Source organism: Parambassis ranga, chromosome 22 (assembly GCF_900634625.1).
Source record: "Parambassis ranga chromosome 22, fParRan2.1, whole genome shotgun sequence".
Classification (NCBI taxonomy): domain Eukaryota; kingdom Metazoa; phylum Chordata; class Actinopteri; family Ambassidae; genus Parambassis; species Parambassis ranga.
The window spans coordinates 8,720,765-8,731,354 of record NC_041042.1 but is presented as its reverse complement, the minus strand read 5'-3'; the positions used below and the strand labels follow the sequence as shown (position 1 = coordinate 8,731,354).

At 40.5% G+C, this 10,590-nt stretch overlaps 1 protein-coding gene across 1 annotated transcript; it reads left to right on the top strand.

Moving 5' to 3' along the window:
• Positions 1-7,478: 7,478 nt before the first annotated feature.
• kop (askopos) lies at positions 7,479-9,752 on the top strand. The gene is made up of 5 exons (XM_028395996.1): positions 7,479-7,647; positions 8,389-8,623; positions 9,193-9,290; positions 9,439-9,538; positions 9,620-9,752. The coding sequence occupies exons 1-5, from the start codon at positions 7,479-7,481 to the stop codon at positions 9,750-9,752; spliced, it is 735 nt and encodes a 244-aa protein (XP_028251797.1).
• The last annotated feature ends 838 nt before the right edge of the window (positions 9,753-10,590 follow it).

Here is a 10,590-nt window from a genome sequence, read left to right as displayed (position 1 = left end):
GCGCGCACAGTGAACTTTTTTAAAAAAAACGTGTCCGCTGACTGAGGCTGTGACTCACGCTCATTACTCGGTATGATTCAGCTTCACCGCTTTACTCGAACTATGATCCACGCTGCTCTCACTCTCACTCTCACTCTGAGTGGGCAGTGGCTGTGGCAGCCCACCACACAGAATCACGAAGGAACTTTTCAAGTCATTTCGTGTGTATGAGCGTGTGACAGACCCACGTGTATAGTGGGTCCTCTCTGTTACATACTCTGTTCTTATTTACATTTTCACTGTGGGTCTGTGTTGTTTGATACGTGTTCAACAACACATATGTATGAGTACTGCTTTATTCGTGGGGACAGGTTTGGCGTGGTTTTGCCGGCCGGGAGGTTTATGTATGTTCCGGGAACTTCTAGAGGGGGGCGGGGTCTAGGCTTTCGGGACTTCTAGACGTCAGCCTGTAAATACAGACCTGCTTTCTTTATACGGGTAATTCAGATTGAGGATTCTTGAGCAAACATTAAAATATGTCTGATAGTACAACATAAACTTTATTTAAGTGCAGGAAGTGTGATTCAGACACACTTTCTGAAGCTGCTATAGGTTAAATATTCACCTGTATGCTCATCTGATGACCATCTTACAGCCACAAGAAGCATGTTGACTTGAGTCAGTTCAATCTTAATTCTCTAAGTTAGTTCTGACTGATAAGACAAAATACATGTTTACTAGAACCCCTGCCTGGACCTTCCCCCACCTCAACTTTGTACATTAGTAGAATTAGTTGCTCATACAAATACCTGGACCTTATATTAGAGGACGACTTGTCTTTTAAAACTAATGTTTCATGAATTACTTAAATTAAATGAAAGTTAGAGAATCGATTTGTGGCTGCTTTAGTGTGATTCACCTACGTACAGTGTTGACAGGCATCTTTCTGCTTTTTCATCATCTTTCACATGTTTTCCCAGGTGGCTTTCTACAGCTCTGCATGGCACTGCCCCCCACCTGCACTGTCACCCCGGATGCCCACCAGACAACATACAGCATCTCAGACCCGTCACAGGTCTTTGATAAGAATGCGACAGGGTGTGAATATTCGTGGACTAATGCAAGTGTAAGTTAAAACATAACAAAATGCCTCCACGCTGGAGTTATGTGCTGTGAGTGATTGTTTCTGTTTATTTTTTAGAAATATGTGTTTGCAAACCACATGGATAAAATCCCCCCGGTGACACTTGAAAACATCACCACTCTAGTCGCTTCCGAGTGCATTGGCAACATGACACTAGCACGAAGATGCATCTCAGAGGTATTACTCTACTGATGTGTGAAATAACTCTTTTTATGAGCTGTGTAAACAATCACAGACAGTAACACTCTGTGTGGTCCCCTCGTTTTCCACAGGGCAGAGATTTCTTAATCACTTGCAACAGTGAGTATCACTTCCTGTCTGTCTGTTTTGTCATTGAAGTTAACCAATTTTTTTGTCGTATCCATTCTTTGCTTTAGTTCTTGTAGTAAATGTTCCATCTGTCTGATGATCTGATGTAAGAATGTTTTCTTATTACAGCCACCTGCAGTGGGAATGATGATGTCTTCCCAGGAATAGGTAGGGATGAACCAAAAGTTAGGATTTGTGTTACAGATAACCTTTGTGTGTAAAAACAAAGGCACAGGGAAGACCAGTAGTCCACTCTAATGACTAAAGCTTAACTGTAAAAATCTCTTTTCAGAGATTTTTCTCTCTTGCACTGGCATAGCTGTGTTTCTGCTGCTGGCTGGGGCCATTTTCCTCTGCTACAGACACAAAAATAAAAGGTAACTCTCATCACAGCAGCATATCAAATAAAACTGCCTGCATGTTTTAACTAACACTGTGTTACACAGTGGCAGGACGTGCAGCTGCATGCAGACCGGAGGCTTTTACACTTTTGTGAAGATGCAGGTTGAACCACCAGCAGTCGTCATTGTGTAAACCGTCTTACCTCTTCTCCACCAATCACTTCCTGCACCTGGAATCAAGTAACATCTGGAGAACACCTCCTTTCGAGGTCCTTCATTGGACTTTCTCTCCTCCTCTTCCTCTCTCACTGCCCTGATGACCGCTTCACCTCATGTGAAAAGCCTCCTTCACTAAGAGTGTTTGAGGCAGATGCACTGGACTCTGTTCTTATGGCAACAAAACAGCATGACTGTTAAAGTCGTGAGGAACCTGACCTGATAGAGCTGCCTGTTAATTATATTGTTAATGTGACCATAGTAATTCCTGGCTGTAACAGAATCACAAAGATGGCACTCACTGCCTTTAGGACTACTATGACCACACTCCAGAAACCTTCCGGTAGTAATTTTTAAAGATAGAGATCATTTATTTTAACCAGAGTTCCAAATGAGTTGTTTTTAGTGTGCTTATGTTCAGATACTTTAGGACTGAGGTGAAAATGCAGTGGTGCCTACACTAGGTGCTGGAGGAAGACATTTTTCTGTCACTGGTCAAATGATAGAATAGAATAGAATATACTTTATTAATCCCTTTGGGAAGGTCCCTCAGGGAATTTGGGACAAATGATGCTAAAATGTATAGATCTTTATCTCCTGAGCCTGTGCAATCTATTTAAGCGTTCTTTCTTTAACCTTATATGTTTTTTGTTATGCTGTTGCTGAAAATGTTTTCACTGCGTTTCCCTGCAGTCTTTCGGTCAGGGCACACTTGATCCTCTGCATTAATCTTTGTGTAAATCAGAAAAAACTGTTATTGTATTTTTCTTTTATACGTTATCTAATGCTGTGTTTGTGGCCATCTTCCCCCAAACCCTTCTTGAAAAAAGTGTAATGTTATATTTATATAATTCTTTGTATTTATACGCAACTGAATTGTTTTACCATTTCCTCCAGTCATTCCATGAGTCATTTATCATTTGCATATATATATATGATAAATACATTATTAAAATTTTTTTATACTTTTACTGTTCACGTGGCTATTGCTCAAAATGAGTACGGTAGTCATGAATGCATATTAAGTACAAATTATTTTAAAATAAACAATCAAATTTAATTATTCAGCTGTCAGACATATATTCAATTAATTTATCATATTAAAATAATTTAATTAAAAATGTATATGATACCACAACTCAATGCAAATGTTAAATCTACATTTGCTCGCTGCTTCGACCTTCTCTTGTTTAAAACAACTCAAACTTCGACATGGCCCAAAACAACAAACCCACTTTTCAGCCTCATGCATGAGGAGAATTAGAGGTAAGTACAAAAAAATCCATGGAAAATATCCTCAAACTTAATAATTCTAAATAAAATGAAGTTGGAGGATGATCATTTATAATTCACAGTCTTAATTTAATATCAAGTATTTGAGGTCACAGTTCACAAGAGGAGGTAACAACATCTTCCAGCAACAACGAGAGGAAGAACACCAAAAGAAAGGCTGGTCCTGAGAAACCAGTCCAGAGAAGAAGGACTGGAGCTGTTGGGATGGCTGCTAACATCGGAATCAGTTCAGAAGATAACAAGAACAGAGCAGTGAAAAGAGAACGTGAAGATGCTGGGGAGGGACCATTAAAAGCCAAGAACCCAGACCAGAGGGTCTGGGTTCTTGTGATTATTTTGATGAAAAATAGCATATATACCATTTTTCCTCATCTTTTCTTTGTATTTTGGGTTGCTGTTGAGTGCAGGTCACATTTCAGAGTGATGAGTGATGCTTGCAGCCTTCTGGAAAATCATCCTAGCAACCAGAGGCCATTATTTCCTTAAAGGGTTGGAGTTTCGAATAGCCCACAGATGGCAGCATCGCACCTGTAACATAGCAAGAAGATTCAAAACAAATAAATGTTTAGGGAGAAGAATCATTTTTACCTGCGTGTTTCACGTTGGACAGAGCAGAATCTCAGCTCACACTGCTGAAACATGAAACATTATTACCTTACTGTGCCTTGTGGTGTATTCAGAGTATAACACAAAACCATGACATTGAATGTTTACAATTAATCCAAGCAATCAATAAATAATAAATGTAAACGTACATAACATTAATACTTATCTTTTTTATATATATATAAATATAAAAGATAAGAAACGACCTAACAGGGATGCCTAAGTATACATATATATAAATGAAAAAAATAGAATAAAATGAAATAAATAAAAGGGTTTACGGGAAAGATATCTTTCAGATTTTTCCAATCATCATTGCAGGTCTGAAATCTGCCTGTTTCTTTTCCATAAAAGAGACCCAGTTTGAACAGATTTGATTGGTGGAATATAAACATTTAATATTGTTACTTCAATACCCTCTATTAAAGTAAGCAAGTACCTTCCCTCTTTATCTCTAATCTCTAAGGTCTTCTCAAAAGGGAGTCTTTGGTATATTAAAGTAGCCACTCCTCGTCTATGGCCAGGTTTATATGATGAGTAGAATACTTTTGAGAAACCCAATCGTGCCAATTTTTCATGTTGCATTTAAGTGTGTTTCTTGAAATTACTAATTACTTTGGGTTGAGGATCCCATTTATATTGTGTGAAATCTTAATGTTTTGGTTTCCTATCATAACTTTTTAATGATGCTTATACCCTGTTTCTCTCTACGTTGTGCTGCCTTTAAAACTGTATACATCCCAAAAACCTTTATGAACTTTAAGAACAATATAAATCTTATTGAGTCCTTGTCCTCTGTTGTGACTGTTGCTTCCAAAAGTGAGGCTCGGACGAATCAAGCCTTTCTAGTGCATTTGGATTCCTTGAGAGAGGAGAAAACAAGGACACTTGGATTTAACAAAAGAGTCCACTGCATTCACATGTCCGTTAACATTGAGTAATTGTTTACATGAGTCCTTAGCTTCAAACTGTTTTTGTCTTTTAAATTTCAGAACTTTAGCCCTCACAGCCAATATTATGGAATGGTCTTACCCTGAGAAAATGCAGGCAGGAAACAAGAAACCTTAGATCCAAGTTAAAATAAAAATAAATAGGTTCAACTTAAATCAATTTACTTAGCTAGAGTCATACATTTGGAATAAATAAAGGGTTTACTTGGTAGACTGTGCCTCGTTTGAATCCCTGCCATTATGATCACATGCTGTTCTCTGGCACAGTAGGGGCGAGATCCCAAAGCGGCATTTAGCATGCCTTGCTTGCTGAAGTGGTATGTGCTGATCTCAAAGTGCCATGTGCCGATCTCAAAGTGCCATGCCAGTGCCATGTCTGACTGTTTTAATGGTATGTGGTGATCTGTGGCTCACATGCCTCTGTTTTTATGCCACATGCCATTTTGTTGGGGGATGTTTTGGTGGCAATTTAGTGCCCGTTTTGGACTATATGTACCACTCATATGGCGTTTGTACCGATGTGTCAGTGCTGGGTGTTTTAGTGGTATGTGCTGCTTCCTTGCCCCATGCCACAGTTTTGGGGATGTATTGGTGCCATTTAATGCCCGTTTTGGACTTCATCAGTTTGACAGTCTGCTCTAGCGCGTTGTATCACTCAGTGTACGTAGTGTTGTGAGAATTGTCTAGTGTATCTGTAAGCCAGGCAGCTCAGGGTGAATGTGTGTGAGTGCGTGTGCGCGCCCGGAGGTGCGCCGCGCGTGTGTATTGAGCGAGCCCGCAGGAGCGAGACAAGTGTGTTGAGGGTGAGACAGGGCAGCGCCTATTAAAGTTAGCTGGCTTTGTTTTATGTGCAGCACTGGCAAAAATAAAGCCATCCTTCCAGCAACCACGGTCCCTTATTTAGTACACCAGACAAGCGGACTGTCGTCTTCAGAGTCTTGGAAGGAGGGAAGAGTTTAACTGGCCTGTGAAAGTATAGCAGACATATGCCGAGGACGGCACAGTAGTATTGAGTAGTTTGTCGTTTTGGTAGTCTGGTTGTCATGGTGATAGGGAATATTTGCGTCACGTGGGTGTAGGTGGTGACAACTGGAATCTATAAAACAGGCACGAGTGTTAGGAGGAGACAAGGAAGCTGGGTGGTCTGTGTCTGTATGCGGCATGAAGACAAGGAGCTGCACAAACTAAAACAGCAACAGTATATGTGATTGTTATGTACACGCTAGAGCAGACTGTCAAACTGATGAAGTCCAAAACCGGGCATTAAATGGCACCAAAACATCCCCTAAACCGTGGCATGGTGCAACGAAGCAGCACATACCACTAAAACACCCAGCTCTGACACATTGGTACAAACGCCATATGAGTGGTACATATAGTGCTTGAACAGACTGTCTAAGCGATAAAGTCCAAAACGGGCACTAAATGCCACCAAAAACCCCAACAGAATGGCATGTTGCATAAAAACAGAGGTATGTGAGCCACAGATCGCCACATGCCACCAAAACAGCCAGACATGGCACTTTGAGATGGGCACATACCACTTCAGCAAGGGAGGCATGCTAAATGCCACTTTGGGATCTCGCCATCACTCCTCTGGCAGGTGAAGACTGGTCAACAGGTCAGGTGTGGGTGCAGCGTCTGGTCATAAAATCACAGGGCGGTGGAAGGAATATCACAATTACACAATGTACAGTAATTACAGCAAGACAGAGAGGGTGCACTAGTAAAACTGAACAATGGTAACAGCAGCAGCTCATATGACAGAAGACGCTGCTCTGCTCTCCCTCAGCAGAGCTGAGGCCGCAGCACAGAGAAAATGTAGCATGTTGAACATAGATGTGATGACTGATGTGACCATGATAATGACCATCGAAAAGAACAAAGTCTCTGTATCCACATCAAGTTTGTCTGATTGCTGATCAGAGAGGAACTCAGAAAAACTGGTAAATGGAATAAAAACTGCTTCAAAATGTAGAAAGTTGCCGACCAGGGCCTGTTAGCATCATGTTAGCAAACTTAGCCTGACAGCGTCACTAACATCTCCGCTCGTCTCAGAAACTTCAGCTCAACAAGTAACTGAATGCTGGTTAAACTATCTACGCAGTGGTGGAAAATAATAAAATAAAAACAAAAACTCACACATGATCAGCCTACCTGTCCGGAAGAAATGTGGCCACCACCGCCTCAGCTCCTTCTGCTCCCTCAGTCGTCGCCAGCGCTGAAAAGTCGTACTGAGATAACCACTCTTGTCTTCCATTTTCTGTATCAAGCCTTTTTCTGGTTGTTGCTTTTTCAGAAATAGTTTTTCTTTTCTGACTCTGTTTTTTGGTCTGCCATCTTGTGCCGATCCAGGGTTTAACGTCAACGTCACTATGAACTCAGCGTTTACCCGCATTGAGTGCAAGTACTCCCCTGGTGCGTTCACGGTCCACTTTTATGATTGGATGATATTTTTGTTTAGCGTTTTATCGCTTCCACAGATGATTAATATTATTTTTTTATGCAAAGCTGTCTAACTAATCGGTTGTTATCATATTGGAAACAGTATTGTAATTTAACAAATAGTGCACAACCAAGGACTAAGGTGTTCAGATCAGGCTTTCTCAATTAAACTACACTGGTAACAACGTCACAACAATGGTTCATCCAAAGCTAGACAGTGCAGCTGGAAATTTGAACTTGGGGACGCACCCGTTACCTCTGCGTGCTCGTTCTCGTTTCCAAACGCTTAAGCGCGCCACCAAGGGAAGTACGATTTTCAGGGAGCTGCGGCAGGTAAAGACTTCAAGTGTGGCATTTTTCACAGGTAAGTTCGTAATGACAGTAGTTCCGCTATGCTTGTTGTATGAACAAATGAACCGATCTTCCAGCTCACAAAGCTCGCAAAGCTGTAAAGTGTCCATGTCATTGGCAAATACAGGAAGCTATGTGTGAAGAGGGCGATGCTACTAGCTAAAAACTGAACTGGCTTCCGTTTAGGATTTCTGCTGGTGGACTTGTCATTAGGGAACAAAGGTATGGGGGTGGTAGCTACTTAAACATACATTCACATTATTAACCTGTGTCATTTACTAACCTAAATGCAACTCAAGTTTGAATATTAGCGCTTTAGCTAACCTTAGCTACAAACGCCCCCTTACCTCTATGGCAGTGTTTTAGCCAACCTTAGGCCAAATGTAATGGCAATACAGCCTCACAACTTTGGCCTTACAAAGTTCTCTCAAGCCTTGTTAAAATTTGGCATTGCCATCCACATTGTTTGTATTTCTGTGCATTTTTATTCAGTGCAATCTTGATCTGAAAACGGATAGTTTAAAATGAATTGCTTAGCTAAAGTCCTAGGTCATTTACCTCCTATATCAATACGTTTTAATTATCTTCAGTTTCAATTTTGTTTTCAATGCCAGCCATGTGTTTTTTTTGTTGGTTTTTTATTTAAAAGTGTGGATAGTGCATAAATATTTGGAACCAGACATGTAAAAAATGTTCTGCTGCATGTCTTCATCTGGTAATTAACAGATCATGTGGTGTATTCTTTTCTTAACAGACGCAGATATGAGGACGCACATCAGCTCAAGGATGGTCACTTGTGACCAACAGATCAGGCGTTCTCATCCATATATCAATTTTAAAATTAAGGTGGACACTTGTCAAAACAAAAGGTATTTGAATGACTACAGGCGAAATGATGGGTACGAGACCCCATCAAAACAGCCCTCTTATCCAGCGGCTGTGTCTCCAGATCTGGGGTGCGTAATGGACTACCCCAGCCCACCTGCAAGGTAGGATACAGTCTCCTTTCTCCACCTCTAGCTCAAGTCATTAAGTATTAGTCATGATATAAAAGAAAAAAATACAATGCGCTCCTGGCTACAATTTGAGCATGTGAAATTTGGGTCACCAACAGATTCACTGAATGAAGAGGAGACGGTAGCATGCTGCTTGAAGTGTGAGGGGCCCTTACATTTTGCACCTCCCTTTCACAATGATGTTGATAACATCTTTAGCTTCAGTCCAATACACTGCTGCAGACAGTGTAGAAAGCTGCACAAGTCCAAATAGCAGCTCACTTCTATATAAGCCTGCTGATGGTTCAAATCCAAACAATGACAGACAGACTGCACGTGGCAGGATTCAGAGGTAGTGTAATGTCTGCTGTTACCCTCTAGGGGGAGCAGTGTACCCATTTCAGAACTGGAAATTCTGTCCATTCTTTAGTGGTTTTAAGTGTCTATTTCTACTCATCTGCCTTCTGCATCATCAGGGTCTATATTAGTCGGTTGTTGATTTTGCTATAAAGTCTGATTTACCTTTATATTATGCATTAATATAGTGGTATTGTCTTTTTCAGACCTGTTGCCTTTAACGAGCTACACTTGGAGAGGAAAAAAAGACTGTATGTTCAGTCAGTCACTGACCACATGAACGAGAGGCCAGGAGCAATTCAAGGTAGGAGGCACAGAGAGCACCCTGACTGCTGAGATGGGTTCCGTTTGGTTTGGTTTGGTTCAGGTGACTCTATGCATGACTCTACTCACACCTGTTTTTCACCACGTACCTCTCTGTTTGTTTGTCTGTCACATTGTGTTTTTTCAAGGTGTGATGGCTGAGCTGCACAACCTTATAACTCATATGGGTGAAAAGATTCCAACCTCCAGTGGGGAACAGTGGCAGCACCCTGCTGATTTCACACGCAAGTATGTCATTTGTCAAATTTTAGAATGACTGTTTAGGATTATTTACAAATGCTTAACTTTGCATTTTTTGCTCACTTTCAGAAATTACCATGTCAGATCTGGTTCGACTACTCCAATGATGACCCTCCATGACTGGCAGGCAAAGAACGAAATAACATATAGGCGGTTTGCCCGGGTACCAAAAATCTTTGAAAGGAGTTCCTATAGACCATGATGTGGATGGACTAAGCAGCACTTATGTATATAGGAAAAAAAAGTTGATATACCATCTCTTATAAACGATACTTTTTACTTCATACTTTTTGTAGTGTGTTTTTTGTCATTTGAATGTTGCTGTGTTGTTTTCATTCAGCATGCATGCACCTTTTCCAAAGAATTAAACCTGCATTGTCAAATTTTGTAATAAAAGTTGAGAAGTACTGCTCAATATCAAACTGCTGATGCTGGTTATTACCAAACAAGAGATTAACTTATTTTCTGTTTTGGTTGAACACAGTATTAGCTAGCAGGCAGAAGAACACTAACATCCATAAAAGTACATTTCTCAAATATTGATACCGTGTGAAAGGATTAGAGGTCCACACATCAAACTTCTGTTCAGTTTGAGTGGGAGCTGATTTTCTAAGTTAACAGTCTGTTTCTGTTTGGGTGTATACAGCATAGCTAAACAACCATACACATGCACCAGTGGCAGACAGACCTCTGTTCAGCTTGAGGTAGAACTTGTTAATAGCTGGTGAAGAGTGAAGCAGCTCCCTGCTGTCTGTAGAATCAGAATCAGAAATACTTTATTGATCCCAGGGGGAAATTGCTTTCATTCCAGGTGCTCCATGTATACTAAAAAAAACAGGTTCGAAATATAAAATAAGGTAAAGTAGTAAGCATAAAATAAAAATTAAACCTAATAAATTCTAAACATTAATAAACATTTAAGTAAAATCCAGGCAAGTGAAGACTGATAGTCATATAGCAGCTCCCTGCTGTCTGTAGCACTAGAAGATAACCGTCAAGCTCTACTGGACTTAATGACTTTCTGGAAATTGGAAAATCTG

Coding starts and splice junctions, on each gene's coding strand:
- kop (XM_028395996.1), top strand. CDS start 7,479: ATGGTTCATCCAAAGCTAGACAGTGCAGCTGGAAATTTGAACTTGGGG. Junction 7,648..8,388: donor AAGTGTGGCATTTTTCACAG/GTAAGTTCGTAA, acceptor TTTTCTTAACAG/ACGCAGATATGAGGACGCAC. Junction 9,291..9,438: donor GAGGCCAGGAGCAATTCAAG/GTAGGAGGCACA, acceptor TGTTTTTTCAAG/GTGTGATGGCTGAGCTGCAC.